This window comes from Chrysemys picta, chromosome 23, assembly GCF_011386835.1.
Source record: "Chrysemys picta bellii isolate R12L10 chromosome 23, ASM1138683v2, whole genome shotgun sequence".
NCBI lineage: Eukaryota > Metazoa > Chordata > Testudines > Emydidae > Chrysemys > Chrysemys picta.
This window is the reverse complement of record NC_088813.1, coordinates 1,750,079-1,775,562: the sequence shown is the minus strand read 5'-3', so window position 1 is coordinate 1,775,562 and position 25,484 is coordinate 1,750,079. Positions and strand designations below refer to the sequence as shown.

Below are 25,484 nucleotides of genomic sequence, written 5' to 3'. Positions count from 1 at the left end.
GATAATCCCAGACAGAGAAGACATTGCTTGCTTCCGAGTCCTTGAATGACCGCTCAGGCTGATCACAGGTCTCTGATGAGCAGCTTGGCCTGTATGCTCTCCTTGCCTGCAAGGCAGAGAACTATAGAATAAATTCAGTGTATGATCATAGATTCCAAGGCCACATAGGACCATTGCAATCATCTTCCTATATAACACAGCCCAGAGAACCTCCCCAAAACAATTCCTATGGCAGATCTTTTAGAAAAATATCCCATCTTGATTTAAGTGATGGAGAATCCACCACAACTCTTGGTAAGTTGTTCCAATGGTTAATAACCCTCACTGTCAAAAAGTACACCTTATTTCCAGTCTGAATTTGTTTAGCTTCAATTTCCAGCCATTGGATCATGTTAGACCCACGTAGGTACATACAGACTATAACTAAAGTCACCCTTAACCTTCTCTTTGATAGACTAAATAGATTGAGCTCCTTCAGTCAGTCACTATAAGGCAGGTTTTCTATTCCTTTAATCATTCTCATGGCTCTTCTCTGAACCCGCTCCAATTTTTCAACATCCTTCTGGAAGTGTGGGCACCAGAACTGGACACAGGATTGGAGCAGCGGTCGCACCAGCACCAAATATAGAGGTAAAATAACCTCTGTATTCCTAGTCAAGTTTCCCGTTTATGCATTCCAGGATCATATTAGCTCTTTTGGCCACAGCATCACACTGGGAGCCCATGTTCAGCTGACTATCCACCACACTCTTCCTCCCCACCCCAAATAAATCTTTTTCAGAGTCACTACTTCCCAGGATAGATTTCCCCATCCTGTAGTTATGGCTAAAATATTTGCTCCTAGATGTATACATTTACCTCAGATATACACATCTACATTTATGCACCGCTGCCACAGAGCTCTGGCCTCTTTGTACAGCTGGCTGGAATTGCACACGCTCTTTTTCATATAGAATGGTGCTATTGGCTGGGGAAGAAAGGACGTGAGAGCCCTATGAATTGCTCTTAATTCTAGAATGTTGCTATTAGGTTTTTCTTGCAGAAATTCCAGTGATGGTGCCTTGGCAAAGTCTTGTAATGAGCTTCGCAACCCTGCCTGGAAATACTGGAGGTGATTGTGGCTGAGAGAGCTGAAGGGTTGAAGACAACTCTGTTGAGGATATTGCGAAGTTGAGTCCACCATGAAGGACAGGAACACATCTCTGGGCAGTGCCAATCTCATAAACAAGCTGTCTGAATTTGGTATATAGTATTTTGCTAGCCAATGTAGAGGCTTCATCTTTGGATGAGCATACAGAGCTGCACATGCCCCTGAAGGCCCCTCAGTGTGAGGAAGGACATCACTGTTTGACACAAGTTCCAAAAAAGGGGAAACAGTGAGAAGGTTGAAGGGGTCTCGTGCTTCCTGCCGAAGCTGAAAGGCTGTTGCAGCGGAAGATGATGTGGCAGATCTCCTCTCTTGTGGGTTTTAGGGCTTGTACTTCTGCCACTACTGAGCAGGGAACTGGTGTCGGCATTGCTTCCTTTGAAAAGAAAGGGAAGCAGAGGTTGGGTTTGATGTCTCTGATAACAGAACTACAGTACCCTGAGTCTCTTTAGAGGGGAGTTGAGATGTCCCCAGAGCCCTTGCGATAGGATTGGTCTCTTTTCAGTTTCTCTAGAACCTTTTCTGTTCTGCAGCAACAGCCCTTCACCATCCAATGGGAAACCTCCTCCCCAGTGTAGGTAAACAGCCACAAATGGTGGCTTGGGGCAACTGCAGATACTCCAGCTCTAAATGCCGTATCAGAAGCGATGGCAGATGCCCTCAGGCCATGCTTAACTACCAGCTGAGTGTCAGGGATTAGGGCTTTGGCCAGTTTTCTCTGTTTTTCCAGCAGTGACTGAGCAAACAGTGCTATTTTCTCCCAGAAGGGATACTGGTATTGGGACATCAGTGCCTAACAGTTCACTACTCTAATGCCTAGTGTGCAGAGGAGCATTTAGCTTCTTACCTTCACCATCTGAAGGGCTAGAGTGTACTCGACCACCTACAGCTCTTTGACTGGCAACCACCACTACCAACAAATCTGGGGCTGGGAGAGCAAGAAGCCCTCACGAGGAAGATAGTACAACTTGTCTGCAAGTTTAGAAATTACCTGCCCAGAAGCTGGGTTTATTCGGGTGTTCTTTGTTGACTACAATAGGTCATCTAGGCCTGGCAAGGTAATCTGATTCCTGGATGGTGAACCCAGGATATTGAAAGCTAGATATGTCATTTCCTCCAAGGTCACTGAAGGGATGTGTAAGGTAATCGTCTCCTTCTCTGTGCTCATGAAGTTATAGCATATCCTCTGGGGGAGAGGATGCACTCATGGTCATCCAGCAGAGTCTGAATGTCTGGATCTGTACATCTGTCTTGTGAGTTCAATTGGACTTTCCATCTCATCCCCAGCCACCACATGCAGGATTAGAGAAGTAGACTGTTCCTTCGGTAGCAGCAAGAGGAACAAACGCAGGCAGGACAGAGCCAGTGCAGGGCCCTCTCTTTGAGCTCTTATGTGAGAAGGCTCCTTTTGCAACTGTCCTTGCTCAGTCCTTTTGATTTTGGGGAAGTACCAGAGGGAAGGGTTTTATGGACACATTGCCCATTGTGGTACCTTCCAGCCCTGCCACTATGCAGCAGGGAATTAATTCCTATCATATGCTTGGATGAAAAAAGGTGATCTCATGGTCTGAAGGGCTGGAGCCAAGAGCCTTGGTAATGCTCTCTAGGTTCCCTGGGAGGGGAAGGATAAGGAAGGTGTCAAGCCAGTCGGTATCAGAAGGGTAGCCGTGTTAGTCTGGATCTGTAAAAAGCAACAGAGTCTCCTGTGGCACCTTATAGACTAACAGACGTATTGGAGCATAAGCTTTCGTGGGTGAATATCCACTTCGTCAGACGCATGTCAGTCTCTTTCTGAGTAGAGTGCAGATACTGAGGTTTCCAAGGATGACAACAATGGTTTTAAAAAATGCTAAGCTGAGACGGGTCAGATATTGCCCTGGAAAACTGGTAAGAGTCCTAGGGGGCGGTTAGTGTGTTTCTGGGAGGTTTGCATAACTGGGGAAACTAGCTTAGCCTTGTACAGTTTTCTTTTTCTCTCCCAGACGAGGAACCATCCCTACTCCCTTACATTTCCCCCCGCTGTCTTTTTGCACTGAGGATAAAGTATCTAGTGCCACTGAGGGGCCCCTGATCGAAGGGTTTCCCAGGGGCTTGATGAGATGAACCTATGTCACTATTAGAGGGGTAGCCATGTTAGTCTGGATCTGTAAAAAGCGACAGAGTCCTATGGCACGAAGTGGGTATTCACCCACAAAAGCTTATGCTCCAATACGTCTTTTAGTCAATAAGGTGCCATAGGACTCTCGTCTATGTTACTGTGGATCCAGTAGGAACTGAGGCTCTGAAAGAGCATCAAGCTCCTTATCAGGCTTATAATGAGCATAAGACTGGCACCGTAGCCCTAGGTCCAGCATAGAGAATGAGTCCATATTACAGCCTTGGCCCTCAGTACCAGACTTTATTTCGACTCTGGCTTTGGTGGCTGGAGCCTTGAGGGGAGATTTTTACACAGCAGTGCACAGAGCCAGAAAAGCCAGATCCTGAGGGGAAAGCCCTTGAGGGCAGGCTGTCAGCAGAGGTTGACACCTCTAAGGCCAAGCATTTCTTAGCACTGGCTCCAGTCGAGGAGGTTGACAAGACTTTGCCAGGCTTTTTAGACACCTCAGAGGACTGGCTGCATCTTGCAGCCAGAAGGAGGAGCTGCTAATTCCTCCTGCAATGGCACAGCTCAGAGATGCTGCTTTCTAGCCCTGGGGGGTGGAGGTGCAGCCTGTGGATCAGTGAGGGGAATTACCTTTCCCCCCCCACCCCGGGCAAGCCAGATGGACTTGTGCCTGAAACAGGAAAAACAGCAGGACAAATGACCCAACTCTTGAACCCTGGTTTCTCAATCTTTGGTTCTAACATATGGCAACTGGGGAAGGGGGGGCTCTGCACCAGCGTGCCAAGGGGTGTGTGTGCTCTGCACTAGAGTGTCAGTGCCGGGGGGTAGGGGAGCTTGACTTTGCACCCCGGTGCTGAGGTCCTGGGAGAAAAGAAAGGCTACATAAGACATTTTTTAAATGATAAAAATTGGCCAGCTAAGGTGGCGGAAGTGGGAATGATCCATTCCAATGAGTCTGGGTCAGACTGACCCTGTATCTACTACAGCCTCTGGAAGGAACGGAGGTTGTTGGTGCACCATGCCCCTGATAGCCCCACCTTTGACTGGTCAGAGCTGGGGGGAGGGTTCAGGGGTGCACAAGCCCTCCAAGACGGACTGCTACTAGCAAGTTCCACTAGTCTAAGCTGCACCCGTGGTGCATCCTCAGCAGCAGGAATGGGCAGAGACCATTCGAAGAGACCACTGATTTAGCTTAACAAAGAGAAGGTTAAGGGGTAATGAGTATAGTCAATAGGTATTGACATGGGCAACAGCTATTTAATAATGGGCTCTTCAGTCTAACAGAAAGATACAACGTGATCCAATGGCTGGAAATTAAAACTGAAATAAAGCATGTTTTTACCAGTGTGAGTAATTAACCATTGGAACAATTTATCAAGGATCATGGTAGATTCTCCATCCCTGACAATTTTTAAATCGAGATAGGATTTTTTTTAAAAGCTCTGCTCTACGAGTTGTTTTGGGGCTGTTCTCTGGCCTGCGTTACACAGGAGGTCAGACTACATAATCACAGTGGTCATTTCTGTCCTTGGAATCTATAAAAACCACTTTGTTTTACAAACTGAACATGGGACCCAAACCAGCCCAGCAGCATCCTTTCAAGGGGCTGGAGAAGTCTTTATCTAGCAATGGCAGGGTGCTTGGGCCTCTACATGCCAAAGACAGACAGCTCCAGTGCCCAAGGACATCCAGCCTCCTGGCCAGAGTAGATGGGACACAGGCAGGAGTCTGGAGGAGGAAATCATACAATTATGAAGCCTGTACAGTCAGCACAGGAAGGAACAGCAAGAGCCATTGCTAGATTTTTTTGAGCTATCATGGCAAAGCCAAGCAGACCTTTCCTCACAGCCAATCAACAGGCAGCTGCTCCAATCCAGCTCCAATTTGCAAAACAGTTCTGCTGTGGTATGAGCCTGCAGAAGCAACCCTGCAACCAAGAAGAGCTTTGTGGGAAGCGTGGCCTCATGGAAAGGAGATTCGACCTTGACAATGGAGTCATTGCTGGGACTCTAATACACACTGAATAGAGTGCCCATGAGGCAGGCTGCCAAATTATCCCCCAGCCAGGAAGCAGGGACAATTTCTACCAACACTGGACTCAACAGCTTTTACCAGCCATGAGGGAATGAACCCACGTGGCACGTCACATGTCAAAGCTCCACCAGCATCTTCAGAACCAGACTGAGCAAGATGGATGGAAACTCCTCTGGCAAACACATCCTAGTCATGCTCCAGACAGCCAGTTTGCCACAACCAACTGATCCCACCTCCAGAGAGAAGCCAGCAATACTTGTTGCTTCCTCTCAGGAACAAGAGTATGGACACAGTCACCTCCCTGCAGGAACAAGCAGCACTACACACTCCATCTGAGCTCAAACCCGGTCCATGCCCTCAGAGAATGGCAGACTGTTTTCCAGCATGTACAGGAAGTGCAGCCCCCGCAACTGGAGATGACAGACTGAAGGTGATTCATGGAGCAGCAGCAACTGCATTCGCTCAGCTCTTCACCAGTCTGACTCCGCACTCGGCACATTAATGCCCATTGCGTCTGCTTATGGAATGAAGTGCCAAAGCAGTGACTTGGAGAAGGGATCTTCAGTCATAGCAATTTCTATAGTGACTATCTAATGAGTTTGCAAGCAGGTGCTGGAGCAGAAGCTGGCCTGAGGAAGCATTCACACCAAGCAAAGAAGTGCCAAGTACCAGAGGCTGATGTTCTCCCTCAACAGTTCAAATTTGCATCTTTGGAATAATTCTGAGCAAGAATCAAACAACTTGGGTAAAAATTTATTTTACATACAGAACAGAGTATTTTCTTTACAGAAGGTGACTAGCAAGTCTGAGATTCCCAGAGCTCTGAACTGGAGAGCCAGGAGATTGCAGTTTAAGAATCAGACACGGGGGTGGCTTTCAGCACCACGCACTTTGGTGGGGAACTGCAGAAGGTTTAACTGCACAACTCCAAGTTAGGCTCAAGCCCCCCCACACCCCCCACCCGTGTCAGGCTGGCAAATGACCCTTGGCTGGTAGAGATCTTTCCAAAGTTTGACTCGCTGAGAAGGACGAGGCCTGGGAAGATGCCAGGCACCATTTCAAGCATCTTGTTTAATTCGACTCTCACAAAACTATACATGAAGATGGTGGAACAACACAATCTCTGTGAAGTACAAAACATTAAATTACGGGGCTGCAAACAAACAGGACAGCAACAACAGCAGGACCCTCCTAAGCCAGTTATTCTATGAGCAGCTGGTTCATGACTGATTTTATATCACGATCCTAATTCAAATGTACAGAGTACAAAAAATACTTTGACCAATATTCAATTGTACCGGAACCAAGCAATCTACTAAAAAGCAAGTATTACTCTAGAGGCCAATAAGTCCTTAAAAGCAGGGAGGGGCTGAGGAGACTTGCTCGTGCATAGCTGCCGCCAGACTCATTCGCGCTGCTCCATTTTTACTTTGGGAGGTCTCAGAAAGGTCCTGTTTTTTTTTTCTTTCTTCCCTTTTGTATTTGCCTGGAAGTTTCTCCAGCTGTCCACACGGCCATCCCGACTCTCCTGAGCAGGACAAAGGAGGAGGAAGGGTTAACAAGAGCCAAGAATAGGTCACCTCCTACCAACTCCAGCAGATTGCTGGCATTTTCCTTTTTGCCCAGCAGAGGGCACTCCCCACGGAGATCCCCTAGCACAGTGGTCCCCAAACTGTAGGGTGCACCCCCCTAAAGGGGGCACAGAGGAACTTTCAAGAGGCACCAGGGGGGTCCTCGGCCAGCCCACACAGGGAGTGGGGAGGGAGCACCACCTGGCCCTGCTCTTAGCCCCGACTCCTGACCATGGCTCTGGCCCCGCTCTCAGCCCCGGCTCCTGACCACAGCTTCCGAGTGGGGTGTGGACCAGGTAACCGGGGGAGGGGTGCAACTGAAAAAGTTTGGGGACCACTGCCCTATCAAGAGCGTAGATGACTGCCAGCTCCTGGAAGGCCACTGGACAGCAGACAGGGACTGAGAAGAGCAGACGAACAAGAATATGACCAAGAGTAGTTGCTGGATGGTTTCCAATCCCCCCAGTGCAAGAGAAGTATGTTGGTGTCTTGCTCTAGCAGAGACTAGCCAGGGTTTGCAGCAGTAATTGGGGCCATCAAATCCTCATTAGCACAAAGCAAACAAGAAACCTCACTTCCCATCTCTGCCTTAAGTCACGGATTAATCAGCCAAGAACCAAGCCGCTGAGTCCTAGGTCACAGCTCTCAGCCTTTCCCCACCTTCCACCCCACATCCCAGTAAAGCCTGTGTGCCTATGCTGCAGCATTAACCTCCACCCCAGCCACCACTTCTTCCTTTTTTCACACCACTCCCTTCCTGAGCCATCCCCATGACAGAGGTGTGGCAGAAGAAGGGCTCTCAGCAGTATGTTTTACTCTCCTCCTCCACCAGCTCTAGGACATAACTGGAAGGGGGGTCAGCCTCAAGGGGGCACCCCACAGACCTTGCTCCTATCAGCCGACAGGCTGAAGGCCCCAGACAGTGGGACAGAACAAGGAGTGTCCTGGTGGGTGGGTGTTTCCTTCACATCATCTGAGCAGCATGCAGAACAAGCACAGAGTCTGCCCCAATGTGCTGACTATAGCCTCTGGGCCCTCCTGAACCAAGGCAGGTCTAGACACAGATTTTGTACCAATCTAAATATTTCAATTCAGGGACGACTTTTTAACCCCAACAGTTAAATCAGAGCAGCCTCCTAGGGTGGCCAGTTATCCTGGTACGAAGAGACTTAAACCAGTATAACTCATTTCCACACATTTAGGGGAATGAGCTATATCGCAGTAGGACATCTTCATACCTGAATATCTGCACCCACCCTAGGGGGTTGACCTGATTTAACTAGACCAGTTTCTACAGATATTTAAACTAGTACCAAACAGTGTGCACAGACTAACGCTAACACGTTGGGCCTCAGGCTGAAAACTCTGTGCATCCTCGCACTGCAGCGGACCCAGCTCCCTGCTTGGGAAAACAGCTTTCATTCTAGGCCCCTAATTCACATACTCTCAACTGGGGCAAACTTTCCAGGCTTGGAATCTGTGTGAACGAGAATTTTCAGAGTGTGCATGAGCATGGTGGGATGTTCTGACCTGCTTGTTCTTCATAGCGATCATTGTAAATGGCTGAACTCTCAAGCCAGGCCTAAATAGTCCCCACTGAGCCACACATGCCAACTTTAACAATAATTGTTGTAAAATAAAGCTGTGAGCATTTGGAAATGCAGGAGGGAGCACACAATAGAAAGCTCCTTGGGGTGGAAACAGACAATACAGCTGATCCAGACCAACTCAGAATACAAGGAGGACCACAGAGAGGGACCAAAGTACCAAAAAGAGACATTAGGGAAAGGGCCACAAGTATCAAGCTGTCAATTCCACAGCCCCACCCCCCAATCTCAGTTAGGGATGGTGACCTGCACAGAAGGGGCGACTGTACCTGTTGTTGCTAATATCCAAAAAGGATTCAGAGCTTTTTAAAAGCATTTTTTCCTCCTGCTTTTAATCCTACCAATATCCAAAATGTCTAGACTTTCTTCCCAATTTGGGCTGGGGACTCTGCTGACCCATAATTGAATAGGTGAAGAGAGCTGAATCTTAAGCAAAGAGCTTTTCTCACAAATGTCTGAGAGATGTCTGAATTAAATGGTTTAAACAAAACCAGAGTTTTCAACTGTCTGAATAAAAATCCCTTCTTTCAATTATTCAGTTGCATTTCTGTTATATTGGTGATGTCAGAGCCTTCTCAGTTCTACAGGTGCCCCTAGAACAAAATTCACATGACAATCTGAATTTTGGACATAAAAACACAGCAGGAAAAGTTAAGAGAACTTTCAGGCCAGTCAAAGAGACAACTCTCCAGGGCTCCTCCTTTGCAGGTCATCTCAAAATGTCTCGGCCAAACCCTGCCAAATGCCCTGTAGGATGTAGTAAGATGAGGCCCTGAAACATAAACCCTTGGTATCAGAGGCCTGGCATAAGGCCTGAGGCCTGAACCAAAGGAATGGTCAAGACTTCGCTAACATAAAGCAAAGTTAAGCGGTGAGCCAGAGGCAGGCCCTGCTCCCAGAAGTTGGCAAGAAGAAGGCTGTTAATTGCATGTATACACATACCTAAAGGGTATCAAGCACTAATAGTATAAACAGGTTCCAGGATGGCACCAGAACAGTCCAGTATGAACACACTCCACAGAGATAAGACGGAACAGCCTGACCCATCCTAAACAACAGGATCAAAAGGATAATATGATGGATAGACTTGTTGGTTCGAACCAACATGTACCAGGAGAGAGGCAGCATCCCAACTCACAGAGGGATTGTACCTCAATGCCTCAGGAGTGATGTGTAACTTGTTTGTATCTGTGTAGAAGAATGCATCCCTGGGGCGGTGTCTTTGTCCGGCCTAGGGGGCAGTGGAGTGTCCCACCACTGACTGAGCTGTGTCCACTGTCAGGTGGCACATATTCGTAGTATATGTCTGCGGGAAACTATTACTGTGTTTCGTTTGACAATAAACCTGGCCGGATGCCTTCGGACCTTATTGGAGTCTGTGGTCATTGGGAGTTCTCTCGGGGTCTGCTGTGCCAGCGATCTGCAGAGCTGGGGCAGCACACAGGGAGAACACACACACACCGCTGACTGTTATCATCACTGAACAGAGCAGAGCACCACACCGGTGGTGTCTGACGACATAGGAAACCATCTCTCACTGTCCAGGGACAGACAAGGCACTAACTGATCCTTTCCTTTCCTGACTCCTAGAATTCTAGGAAGCAGACTCAGACTGGAGCATGAGGCAGCAGAGAGGAAAGCAAGACGTACATTAACAAACACTAGCGAGTCAGATGGAGACGCAGCAGGAGCATTACTAGAAAAATGAATCCATTCTAAAATACAAACCTGGGTCCAGTTTACATATAAAATGCAGTTATTGTCTGGAATGCTACTGAATAAACATGGTTCTTCCTACTCCGGAGACTTGCTCCCTATGTGAAGCTGTCAGAGCTACTGGCTTCAGTAACACAAAATGAGGTTAAATTACCCTGCAGAGTCTCACAGCTCTGGGAGGGAAGCTGGATTCCCCTTTGGCTCTCAGGCCAGAATGGTTCACTACATTCTGATTGCCAAACCTTTGTTGTTGGTGTTGATGCACATGCCAGAAAGAGCCTCGAGTGACCAGAAGGAGCGTATACCACTGGCTGCCAGAAAGAGCTTTTTATTTGTGAACTCAGCGGGTTTGAAATGGAGTCAGAGGACTCTCTGGGTGCCATTTTCAGGGTCACTTTCCAGGTCCAAATCTCATCTGAAGCAAAAACATTTGTCTTGCAGCACTGAGAACTCAGAGGAGAATCTCTCCTAGAAACAAGAAACCTGAAACAACCTCAGCAAGGGTCTCCCCTCCAACAACACACAGAGACTCTCACCAAGAATTCACATGCTCTTCTGTCTTTAAACCTTCTCTCCCAGCTAGAGAGGGGTATGTGGGGGGGTGTCAATTACTCCAGTTCCCAACATTAGCACACCTAGAGGGGCGCTCCACCTCTGCCCCCATTTGGTCTTTGATTCTCTGTGCCTCTGGCAATCTCAGCAAATTGAGATGGCAATTTTTGTGATGTGAGCACCTGACCACCTGAAACTAGCCTGGGACCCACCGACTAGTTCCACACTGGTTGTTGAACAGCCATCAGAGGTTAACTGTTATTGGTCACCAATGACCTGGGCTCAGAGGCAACCCAATCTCCTGACTTGGGGTAGATATCAGTCGGTGACCTGGAGGTGAAAGACACTGGACTGCAATTCACCAGACACCTACTCTCAGAAGGGGCAGGGATCACATCCTTTCCCTTGGCAGTGAGACACCCTTCAGTACTCATGAGACACGCAAGGGTCTGGTTCTTGCCCATCAATAAGGCAGCAAACAGGTTCCTATAGGATCCTTCACTAAAATGTGCCTACTTGGAGTGCCTCGTGCCTTTAGTGGATGGGATGATCTTCCTTGTTCTTCGTGTACATGCTCTGCACCCTACCCAAGAGCGGATATGACTCCCTAAATGCAGGTAGCAACTGGTTATGCTGCAGATTACCTCAAAGTTCTTCTGCCATTCTCGCTCTCGCTTGGCTTTCTCTTGAGCCTCGATTTCCTCCTCTCTCTGTCGCTTCCTGTACAAGAGGCCATAAAGCAATAATTATGGACCCACCAACATCTACATTAAAAAGACACACAAAACCCCTCACCACAGAGACATCTGCTCTGATTGCAAAGGGGAGACTAACTGCTTATCAGAACAGATGGATGAAATACTCATTTCTAAGCATCTAGTAGAAGAAAAGTGCAACCGAAGGTAGCATTATTGATACAAGACCCTACTTGCAAACCATACAGATGAAAATATATTTTATATATATATATACACACATATATACACACATACATACATACATACACACACACACACACACACACTAGACCATATAAAAACTGACTGGTGAGCCACCAGGATATGGATGTCACCAAATGACAACACAACACCCAAAAGATTTCAGGCACGTAATTAACATTAGGAATTTAGCCCTTTGCACACTACTTGCATACAAACATACGTGCCAATTTATTTAATTGTTTCTCTGGGAAATGCCAGTATCCTCAGTTTAAAATAACATTGTCTTTACAAACCAAGTCTCCACACCGTAAATTTACACACACAGAATTCTGCAGTCATGACATTATTTCTTCTCAGTAAACCTGAAAAAAGATCCTCATTCACACACACAGAACTCCGGTGTTGCTCATACCTTTCATGCATCTCTTTAGCTTCTCTCTCTTTCCTTTTAATTTCCAGTTCAGCAAAGAGCTTCATTGTCTGTTTGTACACAGCCTGTTTGAACTGTAAGCAACAGAACTTTATTTCAACAACAATGTATTGTAATGTGGTTACATAAGCCTCTGTTTTACACTAGCCCTAGTCTAGTCTACAGTCTAGCATCCAGGGGTTATTAGGGACAAGTAAGAAGCTCCAAATGAGACCCATAGTCAAAGGGCATTAATCATAATGTGGTGTGACACAAAAGCTCAACTCTTGGCATCCAAGTTAATGCATTTCCATTGACCTCCACAGGAGCTGACAGGTCAGCAGGCCACTCCAGCCTTCCCTTGCTAGGGGGACAATTACCCTTTACCTCAGGATCCATGTTACCAGCAACTGCAGAGCCAGAGGAACGGGATAATGCTGCACAGAAACACTCTGGTCACACAGCCTATTGGGTATGGTTGGCTGGAGTGAAGAAGTGCACCCCATTTCAGTTCTGCCATTGGTGGGGAAAGCATGCAGGGGGGGGGGGTATTGCCCCACAATGCCACTCTGCCCAAAATCCCTACCCAGCACCTCCTTCCACAGCAGTATCACCCAAGGTCAAAATCCTGTACCTTTTGGAGGCCCACAAGAAAGAATTTTAATGCTCAAAAAATTGTATTGCTCTCTTATTTACAAGGCAGCCAGCCTTACTAGCAACCCAAACTAATGGGGGGGAGGAAGGAGTCATCTCACATTATGGCCTGCATCAGAAAAGAGCTGTGTTAGCCTGCCATAGTCTTTTTTCCCCACTTGCTATTACTAAAGCAGAGTCGGAATCAAAGCTCTCACTGACAAGCCCTGCTACCCTTCTGTTGAGTCCTGCAATGTAGCCTTGACTGCTGCTATGGAAAGGACATGAGATCACTACCCAGGTATTATGGGCTTCACTGCAAAATCATTCTACACTAAAAAACATGCTGAAAAATGGGAAACCTGGATTTAAATAGAAGAACCTTTAATAACCAACATACATAACAAGGAACTTCTAGAAACAAATGGAAAGTAAACAATGGTACTTCACTAAGGCCTCTTTATTAGCTGTCAACAGAAAGTCCCTTTGTAAGAACAAAAGACAAACTAGAAGAACATCCTTTAGTTTCTAAATACCTATTGAAACATACGCTCTTCCAAGTCACAGACAAGTGTTTCTGTATCATTGTAGAAATAAAAACTGCTTAATAGTCACAGATTCCAAGGTCAGAAAGGACCACTATGCTCACCTAGTTGACCTCTAGTCTGGAGTCATTGTGGATAGTTCTCTGAAAACATCCACTTAATGTGCAGCAGCAGTCAAAAAAGCTAACTATGTTAGGAACCATTCGAACAAAAATAGATAATAAGACAAAAAACATCATAACACACTATATAAATCCATGGTATGCCCCCACCTTGAATACTGAATGGAGTTCTTGTTGCCCCATCTCAAAGAACAGATATTAGAATTGGAAACAGTATAGACACAAAAATGTTTAGAAGAACAGCTTCCATACAAGGAGGGATTAAAAAGCCTGGGACTGTTCAGCTTAGAAAAGAGATGACTAAGGGCTGATATGATAGAGGTCTTCAAAATCATGAATGGTAAGTGAATGAGGATGTGTTATTTATCCCTTCACATAACACAACTAGGGTCACTGGATAAAATGAACAACCAGCAGGCTTAAAACTAACAAAATGAAGTACTTCTTCACACAACGCACATTTGCCATGGGATGTTGTGAAGGCCAAAGTATAACTGGGTTAAAAAAAGAATTAGATAAGTTCATGGAGGATAGGTCCATCAATGGCTGTTAACCAAGATGGTCACAGATGCAATCCCTGGGTACGTCTATATTTACCTCCGGGTCCGGCGGTAAGCAATCGATCTTCTGGGATCGATTTATCGCGTATTGTCTAGACGCGATAAATCGATCCCGGAAGTGCTCGCCGTCGACGGGGGAGCCTGCCTGCCGCATGTGGAACTAAGATACTTCGACTTCAGCTACGTTATTCATGTAGCTGAAGTTGCGTATATTAATTCAAAGTGGGGGGTTAGTATGGACCAGCCCCCTGTTCCAGGTGTCCCTAAAACTTCAAGTGCCAGAAACTGGGATGGGACGACTGGGAAGGGATCACTCAAAACTGCATAGGGCCAAGAACAGATTCCTCTTTGACTTTCAGCCCCTTTAAACAGTCCCAAAAATATCTGCTCTCATGCAACTTACTACTTCCGGATCATCCTCCTCTACGTTGGTTGGCTTTCCTTCCTTCTTTAACAACTTCTTTTTTTCTTTCACCTAAAGAGCGTCATACATCAGAACAAAAAGAGCATTTTATTGGTGTTAGGTTAGTGATGTCCAGCTGATTCTTTAACCCCGACACACCCACGTAACTAGGTGTTTTGCAAAGAGACCTTAACCTGGATTTGTGTTTTACATTACATCCAAATGTTAAGTATCAGAGGGATAGCCGTGTTAGTTTGTATCCACAAACACAACGAAGAGTACGGTAGCATCTTAAAGACTAACAGATTTATTTGGGCATAAGCTTTCTTGGGTAAAAAAACCCACTTCTGCAGATGCATGGAGTGAAAATTACAGATACAGGCATAAATATATATTGGCACAGCAAGAAAAGGGAGTTACCTTACAAGTGGTGAACCAGTGTTGAAGGCCAATTCTTCATGTGCCAATATATATTTATGCCTGTATCTAATTTTCACTCCATGCATCTGAAGAAGTGGATTTTTTTACCCAAGAAAGCTTATGCCCAAATAAATCTGTTAGTCTTTAAGGTGCCACTGGACTCCTCACTATCCAAGTGTTGTGGCTCTAGATATAGATATAGATAGATAGATACACACACACACACTTACTTTGTACCAGTCTACTGAGAAGTTTGCCACAATCGCTAGCAGAACAGGTGAGTTTCTTGGTTTAGAGAGCCCCTGCATTTCCCCTTATCAGCTTGTTTCTCCAGTTTAGTGTGTGTATGACTAAGCCTACCTTTCAGCTTCCTCCCTCACTTTACAGGGCTTCTTCCCAAAACCCACCTGCCCCACTACACATCCAGTTCTAACCACCCTCTGCCTCCCTGTATTTGTTCAGTATCATTCATTCATAGAGTTTAAGGCCAAATGGGAACATTAGACCATCTAGTCTGACCTTGAGTATATCGCAGGCCATTACATTTTACCCAGTTACCCCTGTATTGAGCCCAATTACTTGAGTTTAAGTTCATTCTCGCTCATGCAACTGGACTGTAGCTCCTTGGGGCACAGATCTGTTCTGGGTTTTGGACAGCTCACCTATTCTGCCTTTAGCATATACCGTGCTGTACAACTAAATGACAACAATTCTCTAAGCACCAAGGGCTGTTACACATGAAGTACTTACAGTATGTTCCACATATTCTTTCCCTGCCTGTATCACATCCAAGGCCCTCTTCTTTTGCTCCTGGTCCAGTAGCAACTTGTATGCTTTGTCCACAGCTAACAAGAACATAAGAACATAAGACTGGCCATACTGGGTCAGATCAAAGGTCCATCTAGCCCACTATCCTGTCTTCCAACAGTGGCCAATGCCAGGTGCCCCAGAGGGAATGACCAGAACAGGGAATCATCAAGTGATCCATCCCCATCGCCCATGCCCATCTTCTGGCAAACAGAGGCTAGGGATACCATCCCTTCCCATCCTGGCTAATAGCCACTCATGGACCTATCCTCCATGAACTTATCTAGTTCTTTTTTTAACTCTGTTATAGTCTTGGCCTTCATAATATCTCTGGCAAAGTTTCACAGGTTGACTGTGCATTGTATGAAAAAATACTTTCTTGTGTTTGTTTTAAACCTGTGGCCTATTAATTTCATTTAGTGACCCCTAGTTCTTGTCCTATGAGGAGTAAATAACACTTCCTTATTTACTTTCTCCATACCAGTCATGATTTTATAGACCTCAAACATATCCCCCCTTAGTCGTCTCTTTTCCAAGCTGAAAAGTCCCAGCTCATATGGCAGCCCTTCCATATCCCTAATCATTTTTGCTGCCCTTCTCTGAATCTTTTCCAATTCCAATATATCTTTTTTGAGATGGAGCGACCACATCTGCATGCAGTATTCAAGATGTGGGCGTACCATGGATTTATATAGAGGCAATATATTTTCTGTCTTATTATCTATCCCTTTCTTAATGATTCCCAACTTCTGTTCGCTTTTTTGACTGCCGCTGCACATTAAGTGGATATTTTCAGAGAACTATCAACAATGACTCCAAGATCTCTTTCTTGAGTGGCAACATCATTTTAGATGTATAGTTGAGATCTGAAAGTTGAGATTATGTTTTCCAATGTGCATTACTTTGCATTTATCAACACTGAATGTCACCTGCCATTTTGTTGCCCAGTCACCCAGTTTTGAGAGATCCTTTTGTAGCGCTTCGCAGTCTGCCTGGGACTTAACTATCTTGAGTTGTTTTGTATCATCTGCAAATTTTGCCACCTCACTGTTTACCCCTTTTCCCAGATCATTTATGAGTATATTGCACAGAACTGAGCACAGTACAGACCCCTGGGGGACACCACTATTTACCTCTCTCCATTCTGAAAACTGACCATTTATTCCTACCCTTTGTTTCCTATCTTTTAACCAGTTACCAATCCATGAGAGGACCTTTCCTCTTATCTCATGACAGCTTCCTTTGCTTAAGAGCCTTTGGTGAGGAACCTTGTCAAAGGCTTTCTGAAAATCTAAGTACACTATATCCACTGGATCCCCCTTGTCCACGTGCTCAGTGAACCCCTCAAAGAATTCCAGTAGATTGGTGAGGCATGATTTCCCTTTACAAAAACCATGTTGACTCTTCCCCAACAAATTATGACAGGTTTCAGAGTAGCAGCCGTGTTAGTCTGTATCCGCAAAAAAAAGAACAGGAGTACTTGTGGCACCTTAGAGACTAACAAATTTATTAGAGCATAAGCTTTTGTGGACTACAGCCCACTTCTTCGGATGCATATGCATATGCATCCGAAGAAGTGGGCTGTAGTCCACGAAAGCTAATGCTCTAATAAATTTGTTAGTCTCTAAGGTGCCACAAGTACTCCTGTTCTTCTTCCAACAAATTATGTTCATCTATGTGCTGACAATTTTGTTCTTTACTATAGTTTCAACCAGTTTCCTGGTACTGAAGTCAGGCTTACCGGCCTGTAATTGCCGGGATCATCTCTGGAGACCTTTTTAAAAACTGGCATCACATTAGCTATCCTCAAGTCATTTGGTACTGGAGCTGATTTAAATGATAGGTCACAGACTACAGTTAGTAGTTCTGCAACATCACATTTGAGTTCCTTCAGAACTCTTGGGTGAATACCATCTAGCCCTGGTGACTTATTACTGTTTAGTTTATCAATTTGTTCCAAAACCTCCTCTAATGACACCTCAATCTGGGAAAGTTTCTCAGATTTGTCACCTAAAAAGAGTGGCTCAAGTTTGGGAATCTCCCTCACATCCTCAACCATGAAGACAGATGCAAAGAATTCATTTAGTTTTTCCGCAATGGCCTTGGCGTCCTTGAGTGCTCCTTTAGCTTCAAGACTGTCCAGTGGCCCCACTGGTTGTTTAGCAGACTTCCTGCTTCTGATGTACTTAAAAAAAAAATTGCTATTACTTTGAGTCTTTGGCTAGCCATTCTTCAAATTCTTTTTTGGCCTTCCTAATTATATTTTTATACTTCATTTGCAAGAGTTTATGCTCCTTTCTATCTTCCTCACTAGGATTTAACTTCCACTTTTTAAAGGATGCCTTTTTGCCTCTCACTGCTTCTTTTACTTCATTGTTTAGCCACAGTGGCACTTTTTTGGTTCTCTATGTTTTTTTAATTTGTGGTATATATTTAAGTTGAGCCTCTATTATGGTGTCTTTTAAAAGTTTCCATGCAGCTTGCAGGGATTTCACTTTTTGCGCTGTACCTTTTAATTTCTGTTTCACTAACCTCCTCATTTTTGTGCAGTCTCCCTTTCTGAAATTAAATGCTACAGTGTTGGGCTGCTGTGGTATTTTCCCTGCCACAAAGATGTTAAATTGAATTATATTTTTTCACTATTACCAAGCGGCCCAGCTATATTCACCTCTTGGACCAGATCCTGTGCCTCTCCTCTTGTGGATTCCAGGACTAGCTGCTCCAAGAAGCAGTCATTTAAGGTGTCAAAAAACTTCATCTCTGCATCCTGTCCTGAAGTGATAGGTACCCAGTCAATATGGGGATAGTTGAAATCCCCATTAATATTGAGTTTTTTATTTTAATAGCTTCTATAATGTCCCTGAGCATTTCAAAGTCACTATCACCATCCTAGTCAGGTGCTCGGTAGTATATACCTACTTCTATATTCTTATTATTAGAGCATGGAATTACTATCCATAGAGATTCTATGGTACAGTTTGGTTCATTTAAGATTTTTACTTCATTTGATTCTACGCTTTCTTTCACATATAGTGCCACTCCCCCACCAGCATGACCTGTTCTGTCCTTCCGATATATTTTGTACCCTGGTATTACTGTGTCCCATTGATTATCCTCATTCCACCAAGTTTCTGTGATGTCTATCATATCAATACCCTCATTTAATACGAGGCACTCTAGTTCACCCATCTTATTATTTAGACTTCTAGCATTTATATATAAGCACTTTAAAAAGTGTCACTTTTTAGCTGTCTGCCATTACATGATGTAATGGAATGGAACTTTAATTCATTTGACAAAAAACACATTCACAAAACACTATGAGTCTAAGCTACTACGTGACTTTTGTAGACTGTTTCCAGGGATCTCCTAGGTCAGTCACAACTTGACTAGCTAGAAGAAATATCAATACAGACTCCAATGGCAAAGACCTTCCTTGGGCCACATTTAGGATTAATTAGGCTTGAAATGGTCAGTCCCAGTAAGTGGTGGGGTTTTAGAGCATCAGGCAGTTAGTTTTATACTGCATGACTCCTACTGGCTTTAGTGCAAAGTGTGTGGCTAAAACCCACAAAACATTGCCCTACACACAGTGCACATGTTTTTCTACTCCAGTTAGAAAAGTCCCACTAGATCTATATGCCACTTGAGTTTCAATTTGTTTATTATCAGACTGTAACAAAGCAACTGCTGCCACCTAGAGGAATTCTGCAGCTGTAAGAGAAAGTATTAATACTGAATAGCTGTATTTCTCTCTCTCCAAACGCACCTGCACTCAAGGCCCAGTTTGCAGTCCCTCACCATCCAGGGAAGAGAACAAGTTCTCCCCTGATCTAGTAAATTAAAGCATCAAAACCAGCTAAGGAGAAACACCAGTACAGTAGCACCATATGTGACACTGTCAGGGATATTACCTTCAAAGGCCTTCTGGGCTCTTTCAGCATCATCTTGATTTTTGTCAGGATGTACCAATATGGATAACTACAAAGAACGAGAAAGATTGCAAGATTAGAATAGTTTTTACAGATAATGGATATTTCATAGATGCCTCCATGGAAAAAAGCACTCTTTCTGAAGTAAGCGACATCCGACAGGAGAAAAGCATCAGCTAAAAAGACACCACACTGCTTATATAGCACAGGATTCTCTCCTAGTGAAGAGAAAATTGACTCAATGGAGCTTCCCCACTTAGTGTAGTATCAGTAAAGGTCTGAAGAGGACATTCTAACCAGTGGCAGCTTTAGGGCTAAATTTTAGGTGGGCATCATAATTCCACAGATCCACAAGGGCTCAATAAAAGCACTTCTGACAGAACGCTCAGTCCTTAGCTTGTCTGATCACAGTGTAGAACAAACACCCTTCCTTAAGTCCCGCTGCTCCAGAGGCCTCTGTCCACTGCCTAGCTCAAAACTCGGCTGCACACAGATATGGTCTGCTCCTCAGTGAGGTTATTTCTAGGGCACAGGATATTTCAGTTGAAAGGCCTGAACTCCCTCACTATGCAAGGGATGCAAAGTGCAGAGAATTAAGATCAGCAAGTCACAGACATTGAAAAATAACTCAGGGCCTCCTGACTCCCAACCCCATGCTCATTTCCTCAGGCCATAGGAGTATTTGGGGAAGATGCAATGCAACAGTTGGGAGTAGAATCCCCTTCACGACATCCTGCTCTCCCACAATACTGGGAAGTTCGCTGGCAGGATAAGAGAGTTGTTCTGCAAAAGTCAAGTGCTCACTGGACTCCTTAGCTACACATACAATCTATCATTAGGGGCAGGGTCATGGACTTTGCTAACATAAATATGCACTGGGCACTTCAACACTCTCTTGGTCAAACCAAGACCAGTTTCTCCTCAGACCAGGCCACGCACTGCTCTGCAGCAAAGACTATTTCCCCACCAATATGCAGCCTTCATACCTCAGCCATTACAGATAGCAAGAGCTGCTCCAAAAAAGTGCAAGGGCTAGTCCCTAATGGGCATTCTCCTTATGCTCATACACAGCTGACCCAACTTTGCTCAAGTTCTCAAGGTCCCTTCAGAGACATTCGGTACTACCACAGCTAGACCAACACAATGGCCACATACCTGCCGGAACCTCTTCTTTATTTCTTCATCTGTGACATCAGGATCCATCTGTAGTACCTAGAAGTACCCACAGCAGAGAGAGTTTCATGACAGGCACCAATTGTCAGGTTCCCTGTGGCCCAGCCCTGTAACACCTGTTTCACTGGCATACAGGGACAAAAAGTCAGTCAGAGGGGGCATGGCTGGAGCATGTTGCTGTTCCAGTCTCCAGCTGGCCCCAGTATCTCAGTGATGCAAAGGTGCCAGGAAGCCACCTTTAGCTGCTAACTCCAATTTCAGCCCTGCAGTACAGCTCAACTTGTCTGGAATAGAAAATTGGAGCTGGTAGTATTTAGTGTTATACAGGTTAAGTCATTTTTAACAACCTGTTTCCTGCCCAAAATTACTAACATCACTTTTGATTATTGATCTGATTGAATACCTATGACAGTCTCTACCATTAATACTGTTTGTTTAATTTACGCATTTTTCTCATCTTGAAATGAGAACAGATGGTGAGTTTCACTGCCTGGTTCTTGAGTGACAGCCTTGTGGTCCAGAGTCTGGAAGTTTGTCCGAGGAAGTGCCCATTAGGGTGTATCTGAATTTAGGAAATTTCTCTTCTGAACTGGTCTGCTGAATGAAAGATCTGGGGAACTTCTGTGCTAGCTCAACTCTTGAGTCTATAGGCACTGCAGCGGATGATGTTAATTAAAGAAATTGGAAATTAACTTTAATTCCAAGAAGAAAAACCCATGTAGCTGTTGGATTTCACAGGGTTTTCTGAAAAAATGTGTCCACTTTCTAACCAAGTGTCAGGATTCTGTGCAGAACTATTCTGCGCAGAACTATTCTGCAGACTCACCCTGGCAGACAGAGCAATTGGGCTCCTCTTTAGCTCAAACTCAGGAACATAGAAGGCTGAGAGTTTCTCAGGCTAGAGACAGGAACAGGAGATCCTGCACAAAGGCACCCTCAGAAGAGCCAGCACAGGCTATTGTTTGTTATACGTACAGTACAGCTTCAAGGCTTTGCTACAGCATGAATGCATGATGCACTGAGCGCAAGGGGGCACACCCTCATTTCACATACCTTGATGATCCTCTAAAGTGCCACAGGTAACTGACCTGAATTTGCTTACTGCCCTGCAAATTACATAAAACTTTATTCCAAGAAGCAATCTGTGCTAAAGCTTTGCTTCAGACATCCAAAATAAAATGCACAAGCAGTAAATACCAATGCAGTCGAGTCTGATAAGACCAGAAGCTGGTGAGACAGTTGTGTTATACCCTCACCCAAAAGATGCCAGCCATAAACCTGCCAAGTCTCCCAGTGACACAGCATACCAGTGAAACCTGCCAACAGGAGGTGCATGTTCAACTTGTGCCTCCTATTGGCTGAGCAGGGAGCGTGAGAACACAGTCTGTCTGATCAACTCTTGCTATCCGGGACTATGCCTGGATGTATTTTTCAATGGTTATTAAATATCCAGTAGGTAGACAAGGATCTCTAAGTAGGAGTCAATAAGAAGGAGAGGGTTCAAACTTACTTCAAATGGATTCAGGTTGAAATAGGAGGATCCAGGTCGGGTCAGTCTCTCAATCTGGTTTTTTGGCGTTAAAACAGAGTCACGCTTTTCGATCTGCTTCACCTAGAGAGGACACTTCATTAACTGAGTGATCACCACATAATTAGTTGTATTCTTGTATGACCACCATGACAGAGGGTTTCATTCAAAGGCAACCTACACAACATCCCACCCAGACTCAGGTCTGCAGCCATCAGCTCAGCGGGGACTTTCCTTGCTCAGGTATTTGCTGAGCTCACTTTATTCTTTTGCTGCATAATGCTATAGAACAATGCTCTCTCTTCACCTTCTCTATCCCCTCAGCCACAACAGTCCAGATACTGGTTTTGCTTCTTCCTGCACTAACCTGTTCAGCAGCTGTGCCCTAAACCCTGTACCATCTGATTCCTGACATCCTAACAATGCTGCTCACCTTCAGCCTTCACCATTCTCTAAGCTATATAAACTGCCCCTTAAAGTCTTATCTACACACAAACCTTCACGGGTTTAACTAGAGGTGTGGTTTTAAACTGATTTAATTAAGCTGGCACTAATGTGTGTGCAGATTTATTTATTTAAGAGTGGACTAATTTTGGTTCATCTTACTATTTTTTTCTTCACCATAGGATTAAGCTAAACTGAAATAAGAGCGTCCACATAGTCAATTTAAGTTAAACGAGCACAACATAAGAATGGCCATACCGGGTCAGACCAAAGGTCCATCTAGCCCAGTATCCTGTTTTCTCACCATGGCCAATGCCAGGTGCTTCAGAGGGAATGAACAGAACAGATAATCAAGTGATCCATCCCAACACCCATTCTCAGCTTCTAGCAAACAGTGGCTAAGGACACCACTCATATGTAGACAGCGGTCATGTTAAACTGGTGCAAGTTTATGTGAAGCTAAAGCTTAACAGTCAGGAAAAGGAAAAGAAAATCCTCTGCACTTGTGTGGGATGGCAGATTGTCTAAGAGGCCAAGTGATGAGGTGGATCAGGTTCAGCAATGGTGCAGTGCTTGGCGTGCACACACACAAAGCTGCTTTCAGTGCAGGTATAATGAAAAAGGGGAGCTGTCTGAAGTGTACAATTCCCACTGAGTGTGATCCTCAAAATACAGCGTACAGTATGTACAACTAAAATATTGCACATTAGGATCCCCTTCATTTGCAACAAGGGTAGTGAGATGAGCCCCCTCTTGACAAGGAAGGGAAAGACCCCTCACCGGTAGCTTTGGTTAAGCCTGAAACTTTTAGGTCACCTTGAGAGCTCGGAACAGAGATTCAGCACCTTCATCTGTCCTCATCATTTACACTCTTCACTCGGCTACCCTGGAACCTGCATTCTGCTGGTTTATCTCCTGCTTTGTTACAGTGGCCAGTATGCACTGGACTCTAATAAACGCCTTATACAGTATCATATTCCTCTGACATAGCTAACTTGTTAATTACCTTCCTTTGGGGTTTTTTTGGGGGGTGGGAGGGGGAGATGAAGTAGCATAAGGATGTAGTCCACTTTAAAAAGAACCATTTCTTATGCCAGAAAAAAGTAAGTGGTGCATTTGGGCTGCAGGTTGGTCTCACTAGCTGAATCACTGTAGATAAACGTGTAGTCGGATATTTGCTGCCATTGACACTAATGTTGCCTCTATCCACTTTGTTTCTTTTCTAGGGGTCTGTCTTTATGAACAAAGTCTGGGAGAAGGTAAGGAGAAGCTTCCCACAGTGACTCCAGCCTCATCCTCTGCAGAATCCAGGTTTGCATTGAAAAGAAATTTTAGGATGCAGGAGCCTGAAGTCGGAGGCCCAGGCCTGCGTCCAGGTACCCGAATATCGCGGCTGATAGTCAGAAGCGCCCCTCAGCCAGCAGCACCCCGCCGGCAGTGGGGGCGGGGCTGACAGAAACCACGAGCCCTGCCCCTGCGCCGCTGCCGGGCGCACAGCCCGGGGGAGGGGGCACTGGCGAGCCCAGCTCGCGGTTCGCAGCGGCTCTGCAGGGCTCGGGGCAGCTGCCCAACTGCCCCAGCGGCGGCTCGTCCGGGAGGAGAGGCACGGGCCGGGCAGAGCCTCGGCAGCCCAGACGCTACGAGAGGGGCCACCCCAGGCCCAAGCGCGGCCGCCCAGCCCGGAGAGCCCGCGACGGCCCGCGCGCAGGTACCTCGCTGTAGAAGGTGAGAAACGCCTCCTCGGCGGTGCCCCCCGCCCCGCGCTCCCCCGGAGCCGCCATCGCCCGTGACACGGTGACCCCCACGTGACACAGACACCGTGCCCAACAGGGGCCGGCACCCGTCACGTGATCGGAGCTCAGTTCTACGCAAAGAGGCCCCGCCCTAGCCAGGCCCCGCCTCCTGCTCGCTGCTGGGGGAGGGTGAAAGGCCCCGCCCCAGCCTAAGGCCCGCCCGCGCTGGCTCCGCCATGATCCCGCGGGGGGGGGGGGGACAGTCGGGACCAGTGACCTCCCTGAATTTCCCCAACCCGCCCAGCTTTGTGAACTAGTTACCTGCCAATTTAGTGACTGGAAATTTGAATTGAAATTGAAACATTAATACACACTTTAAAAGCGTATACAGTGTATGATAAAATACGTGTATCTGAAAAAGTATAATTGATTTGAAAAGTATGAACATAGACTAGCTTCCTTATACGGCGGTTGTTTTCTGGGACAATGTCAGTGCATTCATTCCGGTGATGCTGGCCACTCTAATAATTTCAAATGATGATTTGTAACAAAGTTTAAATGAGCGCTCCCTGACAGCTAGTGATGAGCTGGGGCTGGGGGGAAAGGCTTCAGGGCCAGATTGTATTTACATTCACACCTAATCAGGGCTGGTGCAACTCTATGCGAACTAGGCGGCCGCCTAGGGCACTTAGTGGTTGAGGGCACCTAAAAGCCTGCTCAGGGGAGGAGGTAGAGTAGAGGTGAGCTGGGACGCGGGGAGGGCCGCCTGCAATAACCGGGGGGGCGCACAGGGGAACTGCTCCCCGCCCCAGATCACCTCCACTCTGCCTCCTCCGCTGAGCACACAGACCCCGCTCTAATTCTCCTCCAATCGGCGCCGCAAGCCTGGGAGGGGAGGAGAATTAGAGTGGTGCCGGCGCACTCAGCGGAGGAGGCAGAGCGGAGGTGAGCTGGGACGGGCTCCCTGGGCGGGGTTAGCTTCCACAGGGGGGGCTCCCCAGGTGGGGTTAGCCGCTGCAGAGGGGGGGTACCCAGGTGGCGGGCTGGGTTAGCTGCCACGGCGGGTGAGGTTAGCTGCCACGGGGGGGGGCTCCTCTGGTAGG

At 46.1% G+C, this 25,484-nt stretch overlaps 1 protein-coding gene across 5 annotated transcripts; it reads right to left on the bottom strand.

Annotated features, from left to right (window-relative positions):
* Positions 1-6,022: 6,022 nt before the first annotated feature.
* Positions 6,023-24,524, bottom strand: DNAJC8 (DnaJ heat shock protein family (Hsp40) member C8). 5 transcript variants are annotated; one of them, XM_005306855.5, is made up of 9 exons: positions 24,361-24,524; positions 22,187-22,288; positions 20,659-20,715; positions 19,486-19,552; positions 15,515-15,609; positions 14,345-14,416; positions 12,085-12,176; positions 11,376-11,451; positions 6,023-6,813 (listed from the first exon to the last, which is right to left on the bottom strand). In XM_005306855.5, the coding sequence occupies exons 1-9, from the start codon at positions 24,427-24,429 to the stop codon at positions 6,691-6,693; spliced, it is 753 nt and encodes a 250-aa protein (XP_005306912.3). In that variant the 5' UTR covers positions 24,430-24,524; the 3' UTR covers positions 6,023-6,690. The 5 variants fall into 5 exon arrangements, with proteins under 5 accessions (XP_005306912.3, XP_042717621.2, XP_065433325.1 ...); XM_042861687.2 differs by having other exon boundaries at positions 6,023-6,408; positions 24,361-24,518; XM_065577252.1 differs by lacking the exon at positions 6,023-6,813 and adding an exon at positions 6,820-9,511 and having other exon boundaries at positions 24,361-24,518.
* Between the last annotated feature and the right edge of the window lie 960 nt (positions 24,525-25,484).